The 26,383-nt window shown below is 45.8% G+C and overlaps 2 protein-coding genes across 6 annotated transcripts in view; one reads left to right on the top strand and one right to left on the bottom strand.

Annotated features, from left to right (window-relative positions):
• LOC308482791 (uncharacterized protein C1orf159) overlaps positions 1-3,285 on the bottom strand; it is a 36,621-nt gene extending 33,336 nt beyond the window's left edge. For 2 of the 5 annotated variants that reach the window (XM_081016311.1, XM_081016315.1), the window contains exon 1: positions 2,102-2,236. The gene's annotated coding sequence lies outside the window, so the exon portion shown is untranslated. Of the gene's footprint in view, positions 1-67; positions 255-2,101; positions 2,237-3,121; positions 3,146-3,202 lie in introns of those variants that run through there. The other 3 variants (XM_081016310.1, XM_081016314.1, XM_081016313.1) reach the window with 3 other exon arrangements.
• Positions 3,208-26,383, top strand: part of TTLL10 (tubulin tyrosine ligase like 10) — a 171,403-nt gene continuing 148,227 nt past the window's right edge. Inside the window, exons 1-2 of the mRNA XM_081016027.1 lie at positions 3,208-3,425; positions 9,370-9,517. Of these exons, the coding sequence (XP_080872153.1) occupies positions 9,380-9,517 (138 nt within the window). The 5' untranslated portion in view covers positions 3,208-3,425; positions 9,370-9,379. The remainder of the gene's footprint in view (positions 3,426-9,369; positions 9,518-26,383) is intronic.

Below are 26,383 nucleotides of genomic sequence, written 5' to 3'. Positions count from 1 at the left end.
TTATAAACTGCCCTATACCCGGAGTTCTCAGGACGGTTCACGAAAAAAGATCACAATACAGTGGTACCTCCGTCTCCGATCTTAATTTGTTCCGGAGGTCTGTTCTTATCCTGAAGCCGTTCTTAACATGAGGTGCGCTTTTGCCAATGGGGCTTCCCACTGCTCACGTGCCTTTGGCGTGCAACTTCCACTCACATCCCGAGGCAAAGTTCACTTCCAGGAGCACCTACTTCCAGGTTAGTGGAGCTGTTTACCTGGAGCGTTCACAAGGAGGATGGTATGTAACCAGAGGTATTACTCTATATAAAATCAAAATCAAAACAATAATCCAATAACGCGCCCCCGCAAAAGAGCCACATTTTAAAACTTCCGTTGATCAGGACACTATACTTCTGTTGATGCAGCCTAGAATAGCATTAGGTTTTTTTGCTGCTACATCACACTATTGACTCATGTTAAGCTTGTAGTCTACTAAGATCCTTTTCATATGTACTACTGGCAAGCCAGGTGTCCCCCCATCTTATAGTTGTATAGCTGGTTCTTCCTGCATACATGCAGAATCTTACATTTGTCCCTATTGAAATTTATTTTGTTCGTCATTTTGTTGTTTCTTTCACTGGATAATTTATGCTTGTCCTGCTCAATAAGGAAGTCACGTTTATAGTCCTCATAGGTACAGGGGTCAAACTCCAAAGCACAGATGCTTCCACTCACCTATGTAAGATGCTCCAGTCTCACCAAGCAGTTCAAAAATTAAGGAACCTTCGCAGCAGTTTCCATTTTTATTACACATACCTCAAACACACCCCAATTAGCAGGAAAAGGAAGAATTGGATATATGCAGCTCAGAACATGAAGCTTTTTCAGAACAGTACTCAGTAGCTGTGAGAGTTCCCATGACACACCTAAAAGCATTACTGAATTGTAGAAATGAGAAAATTTGCAACAGCCACTGCCAACTTTATCTATAGATGCAGAGTACAGGCTGTATTGTCTAGTTGCTCGTATATCCATTACATTCTTTGCCTGCTGCATGCACATGGTACCAGGTAATTTTCTCCACAAGCACACTACCAAAATGAGTCAGTTAATCTTTTGAGATGCCATGTGTTGCTTTTCCTTTAAAACTGCAACACAGAAACACGAAAATGCTGTTTATACTAGGCCAGACCCAGTACCCAGTCAGCAGGTCTAACTAGGCCCACCAAACTTCCTCATTTGGTCCATGAGGCGTCAGGTGTGCACCAGGTAAAGCTCTCCATCTTGCCCAGTATTGTCTGCTCTGGCTAGCAGCAGCAGCTCTCAGGCACTTTCCTGTCACCTGATCATTTAAAAGTCAAATTAATAAGGGAACCCAAGATATGCCTCTCTGTAAAAATCTGATGCCAGAGCCCAGATACTCCCCGCCCCTTACTGATTACTCCTATTGATCATAAATTAAATTCAGATGGGGGAAATGCACCCACAACAAACACCATGCAAAACTATTCTTACAATGGTGAACTTGAGCCGGTCACTATCTCAGCTTAACCTTCATTACAAAGCTCTTCTGAGGACAAAAGGTACCTCACCTTGCATGCCTTGGAAGAAGATGGGATATTAAGTGGAATTATAAAATAAATAATATTCTCCTTATTGGAACTTGCTTGTTTTACTGTCCCACATACTTCTGTTTAGAGTGTCTGTAGGGAGCCAGACATACAGGTGTGAGGCCTAAAACACTCTCCCTTTTAGGGGAGCTTCTCCTCATTTTCCTAGGTGAGTAGGTGGGTCAACCCTGAGATCCAATATTGGGCCATTCTCTTTGTGAGAGACTAACTCCTTTATTAAATATATTCTTGATGGCTACGTCCTCACAAAGCAACATACAAACCAGAGCAGGGCATGTTATAAAGATATAGCATCCACATTGCCAAGCACAGAAAAAAACTTTTAACAAGCTGCTCTGTAACTCGCAGGCTAATTAGAATCTCAAGTTAAATACAGCATTGGAGAGGAAGGTTTTCAACACTGACCTAAACAACTGGCTACACAGAGCAAGGTGAGGACCTCGGGTCCAGGATCACCATCAAGAAGGCCCCACTTCTTATGCACAACTGACCTTAAGGGTAGGTACCGAAGGTCCCCTGACTCAGGTTGGCAGCGGGGAGTATCCAGTCGGCAGGTCTAACTAGGCCCACCAGACTTGGTCCATGAGGTGTAATGTGTGCACCAGGTAAAGCTATAGTTCAGTGGAAAAGGGAGGGGGCAGCTGATTGGCTGTATATGCAAAACTCCACATAATAATATCAATGATATATTATGTACACCCCACCCATCTGCAGGCCATCCTTCAAATCACCCCCCAAACAAGCCCACTTCTTTCTCCAACCCCCCATAGCATCTATCAAGATGCATATGAAAACAAGAACCAAGTTTCATAACAAATACAGACGGGAACCTTCTGTCCCAAATATTTAACAAGTCAAGAGGACACCGTCCCATAAGCTTCACCCTTGGTCCCTAAAAATATACAGGTGCCAAAATGCTCCTGGCAAAATACCCCTCTCCTCCCAAAAAAACGTGTGTATGTTCACAGGAGTATCAGGACGAGACTCCCCCAAATATGTGTGTGTGTGTATGTAGGTGGAGGTCAGGGTTAAATAATAATAATAATAATAATAATAATAATAATGTTTATTTATACCCCACCCTCCCCAGCCAAGGCCGGGCTCAGGGCGGCTAACAAGCAATAATAAAAACAAGTTGAATGAATACAACTTAAAAACAAGATTAAAATACAACATTAAAATATTGAAACAGTAAAATATTAAAATATTAGCCCAAATGCATAGGGGAGGGGAGGAAATAGTCTAGACTAGACTCCCCCAAATATATGGGAAGGGAAAGGGGGGCAAAGCTAGATGCCCACAAATGTTTGTCTGTGGGAGGTGGGGTGGAAGGGTCAAGTTAGATCCCCCAGACGCCTATGTGGGAGGAGGTCAATGCAGGTGACGTCAAGGCGAGATTCCACCCGACCCCCCACCTCCCGACCCCCCGAGCAGGAGGCGCCACTGCCTGAGCCTTCCATGCTCGCTGAGGGACAACGGGGGACCCTCCTCCAGCTCTTCAGGGGCTCTACCTTCAGAGAGGAGGAATGGGGGGAAAGACGGGAGACAGCCCCGCCAAGCCCCGCCCACCTGCGCCCCTTTCCCGGCCTCACCTGAGCGAGCGGACCCAACAGCCGTTGGCAACAGCCGACTCCAACCGACTCCCTTTCGTACCCCCCGCCCTGAGGCGGCGCCCTGCCCCGCTCCCTCCCGCTCCTCTCTGGGATTTGTAGTCCCGCTGGGGCCCTACGGCCCGCCTGCGCCGCTGGAGCCTCCTGCTATTCGGAAACTACACCTCCCATCAGCCACCGCGCTTCCGTGCCTCACCTCGTCCAGGTAAACGCGCTTCGCCTGCCCCACTTCCCCTCTTTTTACCGCGGCGCCTCTTGGGAAGTGTAGTTTTCAGGCGAGAAGGAGACGCTGCCGTTGAATGCAGCCCTGGACTACAACGACCAGAAATCCTTCCGGGTGGAGAGGCCATCTTGAGCGTTGCTAGGACACGGAGACGCCCCTGGAAGAGGTGGCGGTAGTATTTGGAGGAGGAAGGGATCAGGTGAGAGAGAAAGATTATTTTGAGGATGGGGGATAGGTGTTAATTTTTAGGGGTGGTGGTCCACGAAGATCCCTATGCACATACGTTCCATAGGTACAATATAGAAAAAGTTATTCTTACATTAAAAACAATAGTACTAAATTATGTTGACATATATAATCATTATTTTTATGTTTTCAATATTACATGCTAAGCAGTTAAACAGAAACAATAGCACTGTATTCTTATTATTATTAACAATAATATTCACTATGCAATTATGCAAACATAAACTGAGTAATTTATTCCACATTGCAGCACAGAATCATTCAGTTGAATCGTAGAAGATTGTTCCCTTTCCTTAACTCAAGCAGAAGGGAAATGAAACACAGTTCTAATTCACCTTTAAGCACACTGAAAAGTAAAAGAGAGAGAAGAGATGGGGGAACCAAGCTGCAAAGTATTTAAAAATCTCAGATGGGTCCATTCACATATCTGCATACTTCTGTCTAAACAAACTAACATACAAGCAGTCTGTGTAATACTAGTGCAGTGATAAATTTTGCATTTATTGCTCCACCCACTGTTGACTCTAGCCATGCCCACTGCTGTCAAGTGGCCCCTGGAAGATTGCCCAAGATGGGAATGTGGCCCTTGGTGTGAAAAATGTCCCCCACAAAGTTTTACTCAGAGTACACCAATTGAAATTAATGAACCTAATTTAGTCATGGCCACGGATTTCAATGGGTGTACTCCTGAGTAGCACTAGTGTTGAATACATCACATAACGCACAATCAATACCCATTCCCCCATCAGCTGGTTAGCAAATAGAATTCTACTGCCCAGCTGGCTTTGCAGCTAAAGCTCCCTCTTTGGTTTTGCACCGCTCAAAGACATCTCAACATGAAACCCTGATTCTTATTATATCCAGGAAGGGGTGGAGAGAAGCCACAACAGCGTTTTGATGTCACCGAAGAATCAAAGGCTGCTTTGATTCGATAGATACCTTTGATTTTTGTAGGGTGGTGTGGTGTGAGGAAGGGAAAAGGTGAAGAGTCTTAAAGCCAGCGGAGAGAATAGGGAATCCCCTTCCTTCCTGTAGCTTGGTCCAACAAAACACAACTTCTCCTGAAGACAAAAGGGTTTAACATGCAGCTCTTTACACTGTTATTACTGAAGCTCGCTGTTTTCAGCACTGATTTTCATTTTTTTTGGGGGGGGGGGAAGAGAGATGTTCTGAAAGGGACAGTTGGCAGGTGACAACATTTCTATATGGATGCCCCTTTAAGAATAATTATAATAGTTATAATAAAGTGACAAAGAAATAACAATTCTTCATCACCCATAAAAGGTGGCTCTGTAAAGTATAATGGAAGCCCCTTATTTTTAGAATCTGATAACCATGGCTACCAAACAGCTCCCCCAAAATGTCAACCCTCTTTTGAAGACAAGGGGAGACCAAGGTATGGAATGACCAAAAAGTTTGAAAGGTCTGGACTGCCACCTTCTGAGAGGCTGGCAATTTGGAACCACCAGCTGGTTCAATAGGAGGTAAAGTTGCCACCCCTCTTGGTTTCAACCTCCATCCTCAGGGTCTCCAGTAAGAAACAAGGGAGCAGCCTGCGTTTTAGTTGGCTCAAGTATTTGGAGACTAGTTCTGTCCCTGTGTTCATCAGGCTGCACCCCTGAACCGCAAAGTAAAGCCATGTTCTCCCTCCTGACACACCATCTTGCCATACGTACACTACTAGGATGTGTTCCTACCACACAGGCTTCACCTGCTCACTTCTGAGCCTCAGGAGACATGACAACTAATTGGCCATTGAGCCAATGGTAGGATTCTGTGAGCACCTCAGCAACATTGCCTAGACCATGGGCCGGCAAACTAAGACCCGCGGGCTGGATCAGGCCCAATTGCCTTCTAAATCCGGCCTGTGGATGGTCCAGGAATCACTGTGTGGACTGCCAGCATGTGGATCACCAGTGCGCATGCGTTCTTCTCCTCTCCCTCCCTCTCCCTCACAGGGCGCGTCGGCGTCTCCTCCTCCCTCCCTCCTCCTGGTTTCTCCCTACCCTGCCTAGAGGAGGAAGGGGGCTGGGCTTTGTTGGTGCCAGCCCCTTTCCGGAGCCCTTTCACGCGCCACTTATTGTCCCTCCGCTGCCACCACCAGCCCCTGCCGCTTGCAAGACACAGGATCCGCGGTTGGCTGAGCGCCCCTATCAAGCAGCCGTCATTAAAAGCAGCCCCTTTCCAGAGCCCTTTCGCGCACCGCTCATCGTCCCTCCCTATGTGCAGTGTGCATAGGAATTTGTTCACCCCCCAAAAAAATATAGTCTGCCCCCACAAGGTTTGAGGGACAGTGGACTGGCCCCCTGCTGAAGAAGTTTGAGGACCCCTGGCCCAGACTAAGTTGCTAGGGCAGAGTGAGTAGCAACTGTATAAGACCAATTGGAACATAATTGGTGCCTTGTGTCACCTGAGTCTTGGTGGGCCAGAACCACACTACTGCCTTCTGGCCATCTCTGGTGGCTGCGCTGTAAATACCAGAGCACCACATTGATGCTGGGAGTAATCAGGAGTGGGAGGCCTTTTTTTCCAGCATGAGGGCCACATTCTCTTCTGGGCAACCTTCTAAGGGCCGCATGTCAGTGATGGGCGAGACTAGAGGTAAAGGTGGTTGGGGCAATAAATGTAAATATGACCATTATATAGTAGGCTATTATTTATTTATTCGATTTATGTACAGCACTTTATCCAAAGATCCCAGGGTGATGTACAACATTAAGAAGACAATTTTTCAGCCTTTTGGCTAATATCAAGTCCAGTGAAGAAGATAATTTGCACAACATAATGATAAAATAATGGTAATAACTGTCCCCCTGCCCCCCATTTAGCAAGCCATAGATTGCTTAATGGTTGAATGGTTGGGTAAAGAGGAATGTTTTCGCCTGCTGCCTAAATCCATGTAATGATCCTCCCAGGATCCTCTGGGGAGGGCATTCCACAGATGCGGAGCCACCACCAAAAAGGCCTGTTGTCACCCTCGGAACTTCTCATGGAGAGCGGGAGACATAGAGAAGAACCTTGGATGATAAGCACAGGGTCCGGGTCAGTTTGTATAGGGAGAGGCCTGAGGTCCTGAGCCATGTAAGACTTAAAAGGTCAGCACCAGCAGTTTGAATTGGGCCCGGGAACTAATTGGCAGCCAGTGCAGTTGGGCTGGTATCAGCGTTATATGCTCAAACTCTCTTGTTCCGGTGAGCAACCTGGCTGTCAAATTTTGCACCAGCTGAAGTTTCTGAACTGTTTCCAGAGGCAGCCCCGCATATAATACATTGCAGTAATCCATTGACTAGCTTCTATGCACACTCTCAGACTCCTCTTTACGCTGCACCCAGCAACCAAGAGGCAGTATCAGAGTTGAAGGACATGTTGCAGGCAGGCAAAAACAACTGAGGTGGGACTTAGGGCCGGTGAGGGATGTGGTCAGGGGAATCTCCAGTTATGAGGGCAGAAAAGCTTTGGTGCGAGTGGGGGAAACGCTTGCAAGCACCTTTGCAAACACCAGCCAGAACCATGGAGCACGGGAGCTGGTTTGTTTCTTGTTTAGCAATCAGCTTGAAAATTGTTTGCTTGTTTTTTGTTACATCTCTGTAAATGAAATGACTTGAGACTCACTTTTCCTGAGAGAGAAAGAGAGAAATAAATAATTAAAAATAAAAATAAAAATTGGAGGGCCCCAGCATATCCATTCTGTTAAGGCTGCTCAACTTTCATGCCTACTTGGTAATCCAGCCAGACATTTGGAGAAAGCCGTTAAAATCCTGGAAGAACACACACAGTGACATTTTTACAAATATTTTAATAGACTAGGTTATTGGTCTTGTGCACTACTGAGTGAAATTTTAATTATCTGTGTAATGAGGCTAGGACAGATTTAAGTGCTTCCCTGCCTGTCTTTTCGAAAACGGTAGTCATTTGTTCCCACATTAACAAGCAGCGAAGGACTTCACTTCTGCTCCGATCATGGAGTCATTTCAATAGGATTCAGATTATGGCTCTTCCTTCCCAGAGGTGCCCCCCACCCTGCAAAGTAGGAGAGGGCAAATCTGTTCATTTTGGTGTCTCACTTTGCCAGTCTAAATATGAGTCTTCCCCATTTCTACATCAATTTGCAAGTTACTTTTTTTTTAAAGTCCTCAAGAAAATTCATCAGCATTTTAGTGTGATTTTTTCCTAATATACATGTTAGTATGTAATTTCCCCTAATGTGTACATTCACGCAAAGTGATTTTTCCTAATGGGATGCATTTTCATATGTTGCTTTCATTAATATAAACATTTTTATGAACACTTTACCCCCAGTGTGTACATTTTTGTACCCATTACTTGGCTGGAGAGAAGCGTGAATTTTGAAGGATGGCTGTGTTTCAGTTTGCGTATTGTTTTGGAAAGTGTGAATTAGGTTGTTTCACCTTAAGCTGCACACTGAGTCAAATTTCTCATTCAGCACTACCCAAAAACAAACATGATCTCCCTCCACTGTCAGTGGTAGTACAGGCCATTACCATTCTGTGCACGTTCAAAGCACCCACGACTGTGCATGTGTGCATTGTCATGAACCCAGAAGTGGCATAATAATAATAATAATAATAATAATAATAATAATAATAATTTATTTATACCCCGCCCATCAGGCTTCCCCAGCCACTCTGGGCAGCTTCTAAAAAAATATTAAAATACTGTAATACATCATAGTTACATAGTTATTGAATTACTACACTATGTAGTAGTGATTTCATTAAAACCCACAGATGCTTTAAAGATCATTAGGGTCTTGACTGCCTTTCATATCCAGGTGAAAAAGATGGTGCCTAATACTTAAATACACAGAATACTGTTATGTACTGAAGTTCTCACCCTGGGCCAGCAAGGGGATACTGTAGATAGTTATGCAAATGAAGGATTGAAAAGTGACATTCAGTGATTGGATAGTTTTGTATGCAAATGAAGGATCGAAAAGTGACGTTCAGTGATTGGATAGTTTTAGAAAATGGCAACAGTTACATTGTTCTGGAGCAGGCTGACTGAGCTCCTCAGCTTAGTTCTGTTCCAGCTTACAAAATAAAGAGCTGCTTTGGAGAAATCGCTGTGTCGTCTGCTATGTCAACCCACAACTTAACAAATACAATGCAGTAGTCTTTGTCCACCTAAACATGTACACTAAGTCATACATCCAACATTGGTCCCACTGGACAGAATGAAGTAGGGGAAGTTGGCATTTAGAGGTGAATATCTCACTTAAATTACAGGCAGAGTAATTTCTTGGTGGAAAAACTTAGAAGTTCATTTTTTATTTCAACAAATCAAAGAAAAAGGCATAAAAAGGGGGCGTAACTGTGCAGAGCAAGCTTATACACGCTCCACCATCGTGGGGTTGTAATGACCTGGAATGCAACCCCCCTGCAAATCAGGGGTTGCTTGTATACTTCTGAATATCAGTCACTGGGAATGGCAGGTGGGGAGAATGCTCTTGCTCTCAGGACCTGCTTGTGAGCTTCCCATAGACATCTGGTTGACATTATGAAACATGACTAGATGGGCCTTTGGTATGATCCAGCAGAGCCCTTCCTATGTTCTTGTTTCCTTATGAGGTGGACCACTCTAGGAAGTAGTCTTCTAAAACTTGGTGGAATTAAAATGTGAATTTCTGGCAAATGACCATTTGAACTTCTTTGTACGGAAGGTACAAAAGAATGATGGCATCGGGAAGGAAGAACAATTACTGTGCTTTCACAGTAACTCTTGAGGGATCTGATGATGAAGGCAAGGAGAAAAGAACAGATACTGAGAGCATGCAGGAGGCTTTCGAGAAGTTCAGAAGACGGCGGCAGGTAAGGGTGAACAGTGTTGCGGCTTGCACAAAGGTATTGAGATCAGTTGACTGAACGTTGTTGGCTTTCCGCTAGGCATCAGAAAGCAACAAATGCTCACCCGTTAATGTTTGATATTAGCAGAATAGGTCAAAACAGTGTAACCCTCCTATCTGGTTACAGTGATCTGTGCCTCATTCCTTTCTTGATTATTGTAATGCGCTATATGTGGGTTGCCTTTAAAGACCATTCAGAAACTTCAGTCGCTTCTGAATGCTGCAGCCACACTTCTTACAGAGGTGGGATTATAGGGCTCATATATCTCTTCTCCCCCATCACCACCTTTGTAGCAGCTGCAGTGATGGCTTGGTTATTTCTGATCGCAATTCAAAGTGCTGGTTTCGAAAGCCCTAAGTGAAGGCAGTGATGTGGGTTTTCTGGAAAACAATCATATGCAAATTAGAGTAAAAGATTGTCTCATGCATTTTATGTCCAACTGATCACTGCGCTCTGCAGGAGAGGGCCTCCTGCAGATACCATCTTGTCAAGACTTTCATTCCGTACAATGTAGGGATTAGGTCTGCAGCATGCTGGCAATTGCCCTATAGAATGCTCTCATGTTATATATTAGAGAGATACCGGCCCTTTTGTTGTTTCAGAAGCTCTATTAGAAGACCTTCCTCTTGTGACAAATCTTTTGGGGGGAGATCTTTATCCCAATCTTCATCTGCTGTGCAATTGTTTTTATATATAAAATTCGTTCTTTAATGTTTTAATTGCATTGTCTTATCATTTATGTGTTTGCTACCCTGGGATCCTTTGGGAGGAACGGTGTGTTAAGATTTTATGCATAAATGAATAACATCATTCTAGTTACAGGTAGGTAGCCGTGTTGGTCTGCCATAGTCAAAACAAAATTTAAAAATTCCTTCCAGTAACACCTTAGAGACCAACTAAGTTTGTTATTGGTATGAGCTTTCGTGTGCATGCACACACCTTCGGATACACTGAAAGAGAAGTCACCAGACCCTTATATATAGTGAGAGGGTGGGGAGGGGTATTACTCAGAAGGGTGGTGGGAATGGGTGATTGGCTGATAGGTGTGGTAAACCTGTTGACGACTGTTGACGACTGCAATTGGTCTTACAGGAAAAAGCAAGGAGTGAGATGGCTATATCATGTATACAGTAATGAGATAAGAATCCAATGTCTCTATTTTTATTAAAATGCTTTTCAAGTGTTGTAGACAGCACGGCAGTTGATACATAAAATGGTGGAGTTCTTTATCTATGGGCTGGTTTGCTGGATCAGATGTTACATTTTACTTAGATCTATCCTGTTATATATAGCAGGAAGCCCTATCCAATTCAGGTAGGTGCTGGAGGTGTAAAACTGTAAATACCTCTCTGAGACACAGGATATGAGCATGTCCCGTGATACTTCTTTTTCATCAGAAGTTGTCATCCATATCAATTTTGTATTGGCAAGATCCTTGAAATTTTCAGATGTTTGTGTAGTTTTAAATCATATTTCTCACATGGAGATTAATGGTGGGACAACAAGAACGGATGCTGTGGGCCGTACTGGTCACTAAGAGACTTATTATTTGAGCCTGAAAGGATAAATATCTGCTATCTCTTTTGCAATGGTTTGATGACATTAACACTCTTGTTACAATTGAGCATGTTTTATATAAACACCAACTCTTGGATACATAATTGGACATTTAGATGGTATATATTGATCTATATGTGTAAACTAAGATGGATGTGTTGATGTTTAAATGTATTGTCAATGTAAGCTGAGGGTTATCCCCCCCCCCCCCCGATTTTTAAAAATAAAACATGTGCAATAAAAATCAATGATAATATTAGTTTTAAAAATGCATAGCAGGAAGCAAGAGAGTGCCCTCCTTCCCTGCTCACCTGGTGTGCCCACCCTGCCTCCAACACTGCTGACTGCTCATATGTGGGTGTCAGCATTTGAGCAGGACCTCAGGAACAGCCCAGGGTGTGGATGCCTGCATTCTGCCTTCTAACCAGCCCAGCACCACTCATGGGGAAATAATTAAACAAAAACAAAACACTAAACAATTAAAAAAAGAAAATAAATTGAGATGGTGTGGCGTCTGTGGTGGGTGCCACGGAGGGGGATTCCTGAAATATATTGTTACATGCCACCCCACCCTCCAAGCAGTGAGAGGCGCAAGGGATCTCAAGCGCATCACCCAGGGTTTGGTTTCCTTGGAATGCAAGTTAGCAGAAGGTGTGGTGTTTTTAGGGCCTATGACTTTATTTCCACACACAGTGGACGCTTGGGTAGTGAACATGATCCATGAGCAAAGCAAGTTTGCAACCCGCAGCGCCACATCTGTGCACGTGCGGTTGCGATTCAGCGTTTCTGCGCATGCACAAGTGCTGAAACCCACAAGTAACCCATTCCGGTACTTCTGGGTTCAGCGAGGTGTGCAACCCGAAATCGCGCAACCCAAAGTGTCTGTAACCCGAGGTATGACTGTATATACAAGCTGAGCATCGGGTGGAGGGGCTCTCAGTCTTAATACCTCAACAAATCCAGCACGGAGCAAAAAACATTGCTCTCTGCCTGCAGTTTCTAGCATTTAGCTTTTCATCTCTCTCTCTCTCTCTCTCTCTCTCTCACACACACACACACACGACCACCAACTCTGGCTATTGTTCTTTTCCCTACCTAGGATTGCATGGCCTCTAGCTGGGTGAGCACAATGGGGTGAAATGTCTTCCTCCCTTTCTTTGCCACTTCCTTGACAAAGGGACTACCGTATTTTTCACTCTATAAGATGCACCAGACCACAAGACGCACCTAGTTTTTGGAGGAGGAAAACAAGAAAAAAAATATTCTGAATCTCAGAAGCCAGAACAGCAAGAGAGATCGCTGTGCAGTGAAAGCAGCAATCCCTCTTGCTGTTCTGGCTTCTGGGATAGCTGTGCAGCCTGCAATCGCTCCATAAGACGCACACACATTTCCCCTTACTTTTTAGGAGGGAAAAAGTGAGTCTTATAGAGCAAAAAATACGGTAGTTTGGTAGGCTTCCTCTTACATATTCTGCCCCCACAGGTATAGGTTGAAGGTTTGGAAGGGAACCCAGGGTTCCATCCAGACTGACTGGCGCCCCCCCAAATCATAACACTACATACTTTGAAAGTGCATAGAAATTGATTCGCTGACAACTCTGCTGGAGACACTGGCCCCGTTTCTCAGCTTACAAAGTTTTAGACAGCCATAAACTTCCAGGAACAAAAGCATCCCTTGATGCAAAGCATCCGTTAGAAGAAGAAGAAGAAGAAGAAAATCTAAACAGGTTTATCTTAAGCCCCAAATGGTATTGTGCAACCGGACACAGATTGAAAAGATGGATATGGAAATAACCAGTTTAGTCCACTGAGAGAGACATTGCTGCGAGTGTGTACGATATTCCGTTACCTGGTGCGAACATCCGCTGCATTTTAAGGATCCAGACAAGCTGGCTCTCCCCATTCATATTTAAGGAAAGAAAGTTTAATTCTTCTTTGATGCCTCCCAAGAGGTGAAGCTGTTGTCTTGATGCTGAAAACTCATCTCGGCACATAGTAATTCTAGGCATTATTAAAATTAATGATTGTTTTTCCTCCTTATAGATTTCTGCACCCGCTTGCAGATTAAAGCTCTGTGCACAAATTGTATTGGCTTGTCGTTTTACCTATAGATTTAATTGTGTGTCTTGGTAACAGCCCGAGTTGCTAATTAAGTCTGATGAAGATTATTCCTATATTAGTTTTTCCTTTGTGGCATTTGGTTTTAATTTTTGCTTAAAAGCAATTTTAACTGTTTCGGCCATGCCCCGCGTTTGATGGCTTCAGTTGCAACCTGTAGTTGCATAGTGGATTAGGAAGGTAAAGTGGGGCAGTGCAGTGCAAACTAAGACACTATTGATGGGATGGGATGGGTTTTGAGGAGGGATCTGGCAGTGGGAAGTGGGATGTAACCAGAAGAAGGGGAAGAGCTATAGCAAGTTGGAGAGACCTTTCAGGGACAGCAGATAGATGGCTAATCCAGCAAACTTTTAAAGGCTCAACTTCAAAAGCTCAAACTTTTAAAGGCCCTATAGCATTGAACCACAACATTAGAAGGGAACTTGGTGGTCATGTAGTCTAACCCTGCCTCCATAGTGCAAAAAACAACAAGACCAAAACCCTATTGCGTCAGCATCCAGATAGCTGGTCACCCAGCTTAGAAACAGGAAGGCAGCAAGGGTGTGGCACGTCCTTGCATTTCTCCAGCCTTGGCTCAGTTGGAAGTAAACACTGGAGCGTAGAGGTTTGGAGAGATGCAGTGGAAGTTGGCTGCGGTATGTGCCTATCCCCTCGCTGTGGCCGTATAAGAGCCTGTCGGCAGGAAGGGAAGGACAACTCAGCAGCGAGACAGGCGGGGAATGTAACTGGGGAGGCAGGCCCAAGGAAACTGCAGAAGGTTGTCTCCAACTAAGTTCTGCTCAGAGTAGATCCACTGAAATGAATAGCCATCCCCTTTCATTCCAGCAGGCCTGATCCACTGCCTGGCAGTCACAGGAGCAGATCCTGCAGACTGCAGTTAGGCCTGTAAAGGACTTAAACACACAATTCCTAGTAGCTCCCTATGGCTAGGCTGATGCACGCCTTCTTCATACAAGCCTCTTATTCACCTCCTAAATGTTAGCATGGGAGTAAGGAACCTCAGAATGGGACATGGGTGGCGCTGTGGGTTAAACCACAGAGCCCAGGACTGATCAGAAGGTCGGCGGTTCGAATCCCCGTGATGGGGTGAGCTCCCGTTGCCTGGTCCCAGCTCCTGCCAACCTAGCAGTTCAAAAGCATGTCAAAGTGCAAGTAGATAAATAGGTACCACTTCGGTGGGAAGGTAAACGGCGTTTCCGTGCGCTGCTCTGGTTCACCAGAAGCAGCTTAGTCATGCTGGCCACATGACCCGGAAGCTGTATGCCGGCTCCCTTGGCCAGTAAAGCGAGATGAGCGCTGCAACCCCAGAGTCGGCCATGACTGGACCTAATGGTCAGGGGTCCCTTTACCTTTTTAAGGAACCTCAGGTCCTGGGAACAAATGTGGCCCTATGGACCTCTCTACCTGGCCCTTGGCATTCTCCCTAGGCCACACTCCTTCCCCTCTGCTCTGCTTCCTTGAGTGCTTTTGCCTGGCTGGGAAGTTTCTGTGAAATGTGACAGCACCTATTAACTTGCCTGGAAAAGCCCCCACCCTCATTCTAAAAGAACACAGGGAGCCACTTTATACCAAGGCAGGCTTGGGCAGTTCACACTCGCAGAGTTTCCATTTCTGGGTTTTTAACCCATGTCCACACGACATTCTCCCAAATGCTTATGTAGCCTGTGCTTTGCTTTAAAATACTGCTGTTGGATGCTTTGTTTATCAAACCAGCTTCACACCAGTTGGAGTCCGCCAGCTATTCCTGTTTTGTCTCCAGCCAAGGTGCAAAGACCCTTGCATAAGGGTAAAGACATGCCTGCCCTGTGCACACACAGAAATGAATCTGACACTAATGAAGTCCTGTGGATGTGAACAGCTGGGGAGAAAGCTGTTAACGCACTGGAACAACCCCACACGACTTCACTGCACTCTAAATCGGAAATGTGAGCACCCTTTAGCTGTCCCTATCTAGCCCAGTATTGCTTCCAGTGCCTGACAGCAGCACTTTAGGCTCTCAGGCAGAAATAGGGACTGCATCATCTGCTTCCTGGTCCTTTTGAAGATGCCGTGAATCAAACTCGGGCCCTTCTGTATGCAATGCATGTGCTTTACTGCTGAGCAGCTGTCCCTCCCTAAAGGGACGGCATACTGAGATGTGGCATTCAACATACATCTTCTAAAGTCACCCTGCGTGGCACATAAACAACAGCTGATTTTACAACAGTTGGTAGAAAGAAGGGGGGGGCTCTCTGCGTTTGTGGGGGAAACAATTGAGATCGAAGCAATTATCTGAGGGGGCCTAAGTTAGCTGAGCTTGATATATAGCCATTGTAAAAATCCTCGCCGCAGTGGGGTTAATTATTTCTGGGCTGTGGTTAATTTGCCAGAAAACTGCGGTGCCTTTTGTAAGGTGTTAACGGTGGGGAGCCTGGTGCTTTCTGCGAAAGGGGGGCGCAGTTGGGTTGCCTTTCTCGTTTCATTAAGTAGAGACCAAAGTGCCGTGTCAGGAGGCCGTTTGCAGGGAAACCAGAGAGATTACACTAATATCACGGTCCCACCTAAAGGCCTAAATGGATTTAGGATGCCCAGCAGAAGCCGGTTACCTCCCACTGAGCACATTTTCTTATCTCTGATCCATGCCTTGTACTCTTAAGGCGGGCGCACAGCATCGCCCACTGATAGGGAAAGCGGCCCCGTTTAACTACATCTCTCAGCGTGAAATCCAAGCTGTTGGAAAACAGCTTGTGATCTCTTTTTTTGTTGTTGCCGTAGCACAGTCTTGTTCAGTTATTTCAGTTTTCTTACATTTTCTTGTTTCCCAACTACTCCTGTACCATCCTCGCCAACATTGCATCGGAAGCTGCCGTCTGCTGAGCCCAGACCATTGGTCCATTTAGCTCAGGACTGTCTACACTGAGTGGCAATGGCTCTCCAGGGTTTCAGACAGGGGTCTCTCCTAGCCCTAACCTGGCGATGCCAGGGATTCAACCTGGGCCTTCTGCACACAAAGCAGTCCTAATAAGAATACATCCCCTTGGGTCCCCAGATGTTGCTGGACTACAACTCCCATGATCCCTGAACCTTGGCTAAGGTGGCTGGGAAAGATGGGAGTTGCAGTCCACCACATTGCGTTTTGTTGCACCTTTTGATCTCAACTTCCGACTTGGCTCACCCAGTTTGAAGGGAGGTTATATAGGAACATAGGAAGCTGCCTTATACTGAGTCAGACCACTGATCCTTGGTCAGCACCTAGTTTTCCTAGAGCAGAGGAAGGTGAACTTGTGGCCCTCCAGATGATAATAGGCTACCACCTCCATCACCCATATTGGCTGTTCATGCTGCCTTGGGCTGATAGGAACATAGGATGCTACCTTAGTTGGTCCATCTGGCTCAGTACACTGATTGGCTGTGGCTCTCCAGGGTTTCAGGCAGGGGATCTGCCCCAGCCCTAACCAGAGATGATGGGCATTGAACCTGTGGCCTTCTGCATGCAAAGCAGATGCTCTACCACTGAGCTGTGACCCTCCTCTTAAGACACAGGAACACAGGGAGTCTCCAGCAGCTTTTCCTGAAGATGCCAGAGATTGAACCTGAGGCCTTCTGCACACCAAGCAGGTGCTCCAACATCAAGCCGGGTCTGCTTCCCTTGCTCTTTTGTCCAGATGTGGTCCAGCAGAAGCCTCCTCCTCCTTTCATCTGGGCCTCGTCCTCAGCTTGGCATCGTGACTTGGCTCCCACTCCCATGGAGAAGATGAAATGTCAAGCCAAGGAAATATTGGTGGAATGAGGGCCTTGTATACAATTTGTCTCGCTGCAAGAATATGCCTCATAAAGTTGAAATATGTGGACAGCCAGGCTGACAGTAAAAACTGAAGGCTCGTTACATTGCTTTTTGCTGTTGAATTCTCAATTACCAAAGCTGACAAGGCAGAAAGATATCAAGGAAGGAGATTTGGAGGGGGGGGGTATTTTTTTTTTTGCCACAGAGGCAACTAAAATAATAATTTTTGTTATGTGCAATACTGGTGGGGGGCTTAGATTTGCATCTGCCTTCATCTATCCTTAAACAAATGTTGCCTACAAAAATACTTAGGCTAGAAGAAATCACAGACTCTTAACTTTGCAAATAAGTGAATGTTTTATTCACGGATTTTCCAGAAGTTACAGTAAGCAACTCTCCATTGGCAGTAAAATGAAGATGAAAAAGGTTTAAATGACTTAAAAGGAAAAGAACTTGGTTTCCTTACAAAAAGGACCATGTAATCTCTGGGTTAGCAAAGGTGCAGGCTTTAAAATCTCCATTTTGGAGAGATTCAGTTCACTTGGGTTTTTTGCTACTGGGAGCCATTGACCACATGTCTCCTTGCTCTGGGAAGCATAGGAAGAAAGGAGAATAGCAGGAAACTAAAAGGTTGCAGGGAGTCTGCTAAGCTCCACCCCCATGGGCAATTCAGGGTTCATGCACACAGGCCTGAGTCAGTAGCTGTATATTACAACATTTTGTAGTTTCAATATTTCTTCATTCAAGATTGATTTCAGCAATTTCTAAGTGCTTAATTACAAATGTCTCTAGGTGGTGTGCAAAGAAACTCAGTGCAATTAGTTAAAACCAGGAAACTAGAATTTATTTGAATTGCCTGCAGGAATAAAGAAGTCTTCTGTAGGTCCTGGAAGGTCAACAGGAAGAGGGCCTGTCAGACCTCAACTGGGAGTTCCATAAAACTGGGCTCACAACACTGAACACACAGCTCCTGGTGAATATGAGCCGTGGATCCGAGCCAGGGGGATCACTAAGAGTGACTTCAATGATTGGGCAAGGATTTAAAGGTTCAGGCGGTACCTGAGGTCTCCTAGACCTAACAACTTAAGGGCCTTGCAAATTACAGTGGTGCCCCGCAAGACGAATGCCTCGCAAGACGGAAAACCCGCTAGACGAAAGCGTTTTCCGTTTTGGAGGTGCTTCGCAAAACGAATTTCCTATGGGCTTGCTTCGCAAGACGAAAATGTCTTGCGAGTTCCTGCGGGGTTTTTCCCCCTCCCCCCCTTTTTCCCAAGCCGCTAAGCCGCTTATCAGCTGGTCCGCTAAGCCGCTTAACAGCTGATCGCTAAGCCGCTTATCAGCTGATCCGCTAAGCCGCTTAACAGCTGATCCGTTAAGCCACTAAGCCGCTTATCAGCTGATCCGCTAAGCCCGCTAAGCCGCTAATAGCGCTAATCCCCTAAACCGCTAATGGGCTTGCTTCGCAAGACGAAAAAACCACAAGACGAAGAGACTCGCGGAACGGATTCTTTTCGTCTTGCGAGGCACCACTGTATTACAATAACCTTGACCCTGACCTGGTAGCATATGGGCACCCAGTGCAAGCTTTTGAGCACCAGCTATCAATAGTCTGTCCCCATCAACGCTCTATTCACAGTACAGTGGTACCTCAGGTTACAGATGCTTCAGGTTACAGACTCCACTAACCCAGAAATAGTACCTCGGGTTAAGAACTTTGCTTCAGGATGAGAACAGAAATCGTGCTCCGGCGGTGCGGCGGCGGCAGAAGGCCCCATTAGCTAAAGTGGTACCTCAGGTTAAGAACAGTTTCAGGTTAAGAATGGACCTCCAGAACGAATTAAGTCCTTAACCCGAGGTACCACTGTATTTTGCAGCAGCTGGAGCCTCCAAACCAGGCCCAATGGGGAGTTCCACATAGAGTATGTTGCAAGTCTTGAGGTTACCAATGCATGGTTCATTGTGATCAGGCTAACTCTGTCCAAGGACTGCTATAGGCATACCAGCCACAGCTGGTAAAAGGCACTCCTAGCCACTAAGGCTACCCGAGCCTCCAGCAACAAAGATGGATGCAGGAACACACACCCGCCCATCAATTTGAGCAGACAGGTTGGACCTGCTGACGCCCAAGATCCTGTCCAACTCTAAAGTTATGTACCCATACTTTGAGTAGACTATTGACTATGAATAAGTGATGTCTGTTAATGTCAGTGGGTCTAATCTGTGTAGAACACAGTTGAACACAACCCAATGATTCTCATTTCCTCCCTTTCTCTCGACCTTTTTGGTGGCCCAAACCCACAAGAATTCTCCTTAAGTTCTCCTCTGATGCTTACACACTCCCCACCACTTTATGCTGCTCCCATCAGATGCCTAACATTCTTCCAAGTTCAGTCTCCATCAACACCTGCCCATGTGCAGTACTCATTTTTCCAGAAGAGGCTGAGCTAAGCTTGGCTTAGTCTGCTCACAGCACTAGGAACTGATAAGACACCATGGTTGGCGATAAGAGAAACAGAAGGAGAGAGAGAGAGAGAGAGAGAGAAGGGCTCCCAGGAGACAAGAAGCTGATTGAAGCTTCTCGGAGGGAAATGGCTTGTTTATCGCAAACATCATGGATCATTAGCAAAAGTGGCAAGGAAGGTTTTGAAGAAAAAACAAACCTTGATTATTTATTGAGTACCGACGACGAGCTCCGCATCTTGCAAAGGCAGAAGGGAGAAGCCGACTTCATTTCTCTTGCAATTAAGAAGTGCATAATGCTTCTGAAGGAAGAAAGGCATTTGGAATTTTGCATGCAAATTTGCATGGAATAAATAATCAAAGGCGTGTGCGTGCGTGCAGGGGGTGGGAAAATGCCTTTGCATAAACACACACACGATTTGCCTGCTTGGCGTGCAGTTCCTGTTTCTTTTTCCCAGAGAAGGTTTGGAGCTGGAGGACTCCCTAGGAGGACAAGCTGCCCCATTGTGGTTTAACACTAGAACTCATGGAAATCCTAGGAAGCTGAATGTTGGAAGATTCAGGATAGAGAAAAGGAAAGACTTCTTCACGCAGCGCATAGTTGACCTAAGGAACTCGCTCCCACAGGGGCCACCCCCCCAGGAACTTGCAGGGGAAAACTGACAGTGATGATACTTTAAACAGAGGAAGAAAGAGAAATATCCTTGTTAGAAGGAATCCTTTTATAATCCACTCCTTGACATCGGAATCCCTGCTAAGAACCTAAGAACCAAAGAATATGCTCCAGCACCCTGTTCTCACAGTGGCCAACCAGATGCTGCAACGGGAAGCCCACAAGCAGGACCTGAGTGCAACAGCCCTTTCCTGACTTGCAGTTCCAAGAAACTGGCATTCAGAAGCATTACTGCCTTTGGCAGTGGAGAACATAGCCATCATGCCTAGTAGCCATTGCTTGCAGGGATCAATCAATGGAGCTTTCCCCTCCATCATAAATTTCAGCTCATTTATGTGTGACAGTGAGTGGAGGCTTCTTTCATCAGGATCACGGCAGGGGAAAGTTTACCGTTCCCTTCTCTATGTGCCGCAACCTCCGTGGAAATCTCCACCTATGTTTAAGATGGAAGGTACAAAAATGCCTGACATGGCTGCAAGCTGTTCTTTGCTAAGCCCTGAGACCCCGGAGGGCTGCTGCCAGTCAGAGAAGACACCACTGGTCTAGACGAACTCAGCCTAAGGCAGCTTCCTGTGTTCACAGCCACAAAATACTTAGTTACCCTAATAATCCCAAGTAGCCTAATAAATTTGCAGGAGGGTGGGAGTAGATGACGCTGCCGTCACTGCAGGCAATTCCTCTCCCTTTGTCTCATTAACTGAACGGATGATTGTCAGCACCTGGGCGAGCCTTCCTTCCGAAAGAGATCCGTGTGTCATAAACCGTTTGCGGGCAGATCCTGACTCTGGAGATGAAGTTATAAATTAAGCTTTTATGAAGGCATAGAAAAGCATCCTGATGTCCTTTTTATAGCTACATATCTGAGTAATGGCAGTAAATTAGCTGACATGCACCCAAGGACATCTTACCCTTGTGCCACCATTGATTGCTTGGTTCTATAAATCCCCCCCCCCCCCAGCATCTCGTTGGAGCAGAATTTATCGTGCCGAGGCCCTTAATATGTTTATGATGAGCCTAGATGAGGATGCTGTGATTTTCTGTCACTCAGGCAAAAATCTGGGAAATGGAGGCAAAGCTTGCCACCGCACGCGCATACATATCTCTGATGTTTTCTCCACCGCTGCAACAGGAGCACTGTTGGGCTGTGTGAAATGATCTGGTTTTAGTGTATAAAGCCCTTGAACAACTTGGGACCAGGATACCTGCAAGATTGTCTTACCCAATGCCCAACCAGTCACTATGCTCTGCAGGTGAGGGCCTCCTGCAGATACCTCTGTTCTGCACAATGTAGGTATCACATCCCAGTGTTGTGGTACCTACTTTTTGGAATTTCTTCCCCTTGAATATTAGGCAGGCACTGTCTCTGTTCCAACACCTGCTGAAGACACTTCTCTTCCAACAAGGCTTTTCAGCAGAGATCTTTCCCCCATCTTCATCTTTATTGGAAATATTTTAAAGATGCGCTTAGATGTTTTATCATTTGCCGCCCTGGACTAATTTGGGAGGAAGAGCAGGATATAAATGTAATAAATGTGAAACAAATAAGTAAGTGAAGAGAGAGAAACCACCTCTAGGCTTCTTCTTAGCTGGCCATGAAAGATTGTTCTATGCCAGGCATAGGCAAACTCAGCCCTCCAGATCTTTTGGGACTATAACTCCCATGATCCCTAGCTAACAGGACCAGTGGTCAGGGATGATGGGAGTTGTAGTCCCAAAACCTCTGGAGGGCCGAGTTTGCCTATTCCTGTTCTATGCTGTGTCCAGGCTAGACTAAGGAGGTACTTGCTTTGATGGCTTTTGATGTCTGGTGGCTGCTTGCTAGCGGACACCCCCTGCTTCCATGAGTATGGGCTGAAGTAGGGCTGCCATATGTCCAGAATTTCCTGGGCATAGCCAGGATTCATCCATCGCAAAAAGCGTCCAGGTGAAATTTTCAGGAAGTAGCTAAAATGTCCGGAAAACCCGGGTGTATGTCAGCCTATATTGGAAGCTCAACAACTTTTGTTTTCAGGTTTTCTCTTTTTGAAATATTGCAACCCTAGCTGAAGACTAAAAAATAGGGTAGGCTGTTGCGATGTAGGAGAGAAAGGTTTGCTAGCAAGAAGGAACCCGAATATGACATTGTGTGGGTTTTTTGGAGGGGGCAGGAATATATGCTTGTCTGCCACCCTCTTGCATAACATATACGTCTGCAAATAAATATTGACTCCTTAACTCTCAAGTGCTTCAGGAAAGAGAATCTTTAGAAGGCTTTCCCTTCCTTTCCTACCAAAACTTTGCACAGCTCCAGAAAGCAAGGGGCATAAAACAAGCCCCTGGCAGAACCTGCCCAAGCCATAAGCAGCATTATCTGCCTGTAAATGGAATACTGGATAATAAAGGAAGCCGAATGGAGGGTTGTGCAGGCATAATTACTGGAAGGCAGAGGAGTGGATTTGCTTGAGTTATGTGCCGGCAGTAACCCCAAACGTCACCCATGAAATAGCTTCCACCCTCTTCCGGCCAACTGAAGACCGGCTCAAGTGGTATTTCAGAAATGGGAGGGCCACAAAACAAAAATACTCCCACTGTATATCGCAGCCCGTAAAAATGCCAGAGTCCGCTATATACTTGCAGGATTTCTGGCCCATCCAGCGTCTCTGCAGGCAGGGACTCGGGGCAATGATGTGAAGAAAAGGGAAAGAAAGAAGAATGCGAGTCTATGTGTGTGTTTAAAGTAATCTAGGGGATTGAGAGCAAAACAACAACGAGATGCAGCCATTTCCCCATTGTGACAAAGTCGTGGGGCTTGAAAAACGGATGCTGCGTGAGGGAACGTTCTTCCACCTCTGGTGGACTTGCCCTAAAGTGAAGGCGTTCTGGGAAATGATTTATAATGAACTGAAAAAGGTATTTAAATATACCTTCACTAAGAAACCAGAGGCTTTCCTTTTGGGTATTGTCGGCAAAGGGGTGGCAAAGAAGGACCAGACATTCTTTATGTATGCAACAACAGCAGCAAGGATACTTCTCGCAAAACATTGGAAAACTCAAGATCTACCCACACTGGAAGAATGGCAGATACAACTGATAGACTACATGGAACTGGCTGAAATGACCGGCAGAATCCGTGACCTGGGAGAAGAGAGGACTGAGGAGGACTGGAAGAAATTTAAGAACTATTTACAAAAGTATTGTAATTTGAGTGAATGCTAAACAAGATGCTAGATCAAAATAACTGAGCACCACTAAATTTAGAAGTTTTTAAGAAAATAAGTAAGACTGTGAAATTTAGCTCCTTCTGAGAATTATAAGATTATGAAATATAGAAGGGATATAAGAATTTAAATAAGATGATAAATTGCTGACAAAATGTTATAACGATGAAAGTGGGAGCGGGAGATGTGAGGAAGTCCAAAGAAAATGTGAAAATATGTTAAGATGAATGTTACATTGTTTATTATGTTTATTTTTACTGTAAAATTTAATAAATTGCTTTAAAAAAAAAAAAAAAGAAAGAAAAACGGATGCTGCGTGCTGGCCCAAGACTGTTGTGGAAACAGCACCGTCTTTCCTTGGCAGAGATGATTTCGTGGGGAAGAGAAGTGGTCTCACATTCATGATAGCTGATACCCTGATAAATCTGTAAGTCTTTCAGATGCTGCACAAAGCTCACTGGGTCATTTTCAACTACGTAAGTCCTACACTTACTGAAATGAATGGGCCGTGTTAGTAATGTCCATGAACTTCAATAGATTAGACACTCCCTTTTATTGTTTTAACATTATCTACTGTGTGTGGCTTCCTGGGCAGCAACCAGCTTCCGACTTCAGCAGACTGGCTTCCGGCTTTGAATTCCAGGCTCTCGTTCCACAGTTGCATCAAGTCCGTTCTCTTTCAAAACACCTTCATCTCCAGAAAATAAAATAAAACTCTCTCCAGCTAAGCAGTTCCTGGAACGCTTTGCCCCATGGCACACAACAGCAGGCAATTCAGAGAGCGAGCCTCTCCAGCTTCCTCTGGGAAGACAATCCTCACGGGTGAATAGTGTTTATTGTAAAGGAGAACATTTCCCCGTGAAAGGACGGTCATTTCTTTTGGCCAGCTTTAACCCTTTGCATACGTTGCTTCTGACAAGCCGCAGTGGAGCACATCTCGAACTCACCGCCACATTGTTTCCCACAACTTGCTCTGTTTTCCACTAACAATGGGCCTTTTAGAAAACAATGGCTGGCCCGGTCGAGTTGTTCTGGCGCCCTACTTTCTCGCGGCGAGACAGTCTGATTATCCTTGGCACCAGGTTGCCTTCAGCTCTGAAACATGCTGCAAATGGAAGAAAACACCTGTAGCTAAGTTTTGCATAGACTCCAGTTGAGTGCCCGGATTTTGAGGCAAGGAAATTTCAGCAGGGCCTGTTAAGCTAGAAGATTCAGGGCATGCAAACTCGAGTATTTCCCCACATTCTCTGTCAGGTGGCCCATGCAAAATGAGCATCAGGAGCTGCTGGGTTGCCATGCAGTGCTCCATACAGTGGACCTCTGAATTGCAAGGAGGCATCCTTCTCAGTGAAGCACCTTCAGGCTTGTCAACCCAGGTTGGCCACTGGACTCCCCAGAATATAGAAGGGGGCGTGCAGCTCCAGTTGAGTGTTGTTCAGCTGACAATGTCTTCCTGAAGTCTGGCGTGTCCCTGCAATGCTCTCCCTCCTCTGTCAGAGGCAGCATGACTCTGAGCACCAGTTGCCAAGTATCCGAAGTGGAGGGAGCGCTGCAGCAATCAGGTCCTGCAGGTGGCCGTCCCAGAAGAGGGATCTGACTGGCCACTGCAAGAACAGAATACTGGGCTAGATTGGCCTTTTGACATGGTCCAGCAGGGCTCTTTTTATGTCCTTATCCTTGATTTATGCTTGAGTCCCAACTTACAGCTTGCTTCTTGACCTGGTTGGCTCTCAGGTCCTGTCTACTGGCTGGCCTCCCGGCTCACCTTGCTGCCCATGGTCCAGACTTGGCAAGAGTCCAACACTGTATACTACAGGACACACACGGGAATCTTCTCCGTGGTTTGTTTTCAAGTGGAAGAGGCAACGAGTTCCATATCTGTATGGAAACACAGACAGTGTGGAGTAGTGGTTAGTGTCAGGAGCTCATCCTACACTCGAGTAGGACCCTGGCAGAGACACATGCCCGACTGGCATGTTCTCTCCCTTCTGGTCGATCGTTTGGGAGCTTCAAAAGCTTTCTTCACCCCGAACATCACAGCGACCGATACCAACAGACATCGGCACACTTAGGGATCCGCAGAGTCTTTGCAGCTTGCGTAACAGACCTCAGCAACTCAGCATTTCGGCTAATCTACTTTATTTACATATAAACACTCAAGGAGCACTGCAACATGGCTCCCTCTCTTTCTAGGATCAGATAGCAAAAAGAAAGAACAAAGGACAATAGTCCCACTTCACGGAACACAGTAACACAAACATCCTGTCTCCGTCACTTCCCACTTTGTGAAGTCAAAACATACACCATCATGTGATAGACAAAAATCCCATGACTGCAGACATGGAGCAGGAATTCTAACAGTTAGAGTGTCAGACGAGAACCTGGGAGACCAGGGTTCAAATCCCCACTCAGCCATGAAACAACTTGGGTGACCTTGGACCAGTCACTCACTCTCAGCCTGACATAACCTCACTCTGCACGTTCCCTAGCATGGAAAGGAGATGCTGGGGCTGCCTGGTGACCCCGACACAAGTCCAGAAGGATTAGGCTAGATGACATCCAGACTCCTCCTGATTCTCATCATTGTTTCTACCTGGTTGGGCAAATGGGGCATTGCCCAACCAAACTCAGTTTGTCCCCACTTGGCACTTGCCTGTCTTCCTCCCTGCTTACCACCAATGCAAGAGGTGGCGACAGTGGCCCTTCCTCCTCCTTCATCTCAGTGCTGCCCCTTGTAGAACTTGGCAGGGAGGAGGAAGGCAAACCTAGAATGCATTGGCACTGTTTGTCATTGGCTCTGGCTCTGCTAATCACCAGTTCTGGCTCCGCCTACTGTTGGGCTCCTTGCCTCCCCACTCTCCGTCTCAATGGGCACCGCCGCATAATAAGATAGGCTACAGTTTTGGAAACAGGTTGATACTGAACCCCTCCCCTGGGGTTGGTAGGAATGTACAGGGAGCGAATGAAGAGCTAGGGGGTTGAAAGGGGGTTTAGAAAGGGCAAGGGGCAGGAAAAAGGTTTACGCAGTAAAGTGTGAGAAAATCAATTAGGAAACTACGAGCC

This window comes from Podarcis pityusensis, assembly GCF_964106645.2.
Source record: "Podarcis pityusensis genome assembly, chromosome: 8".
Taxonomy (NCBI): Eukaryota; Metazoa; Chordata; class Lepidosauria; order Squamata; family Lacertidae; genus Podarcis; species Podarcis pityusensis.
This window is presented reverse-complemented; position numbering and strand designations above follow the sequence as displayed.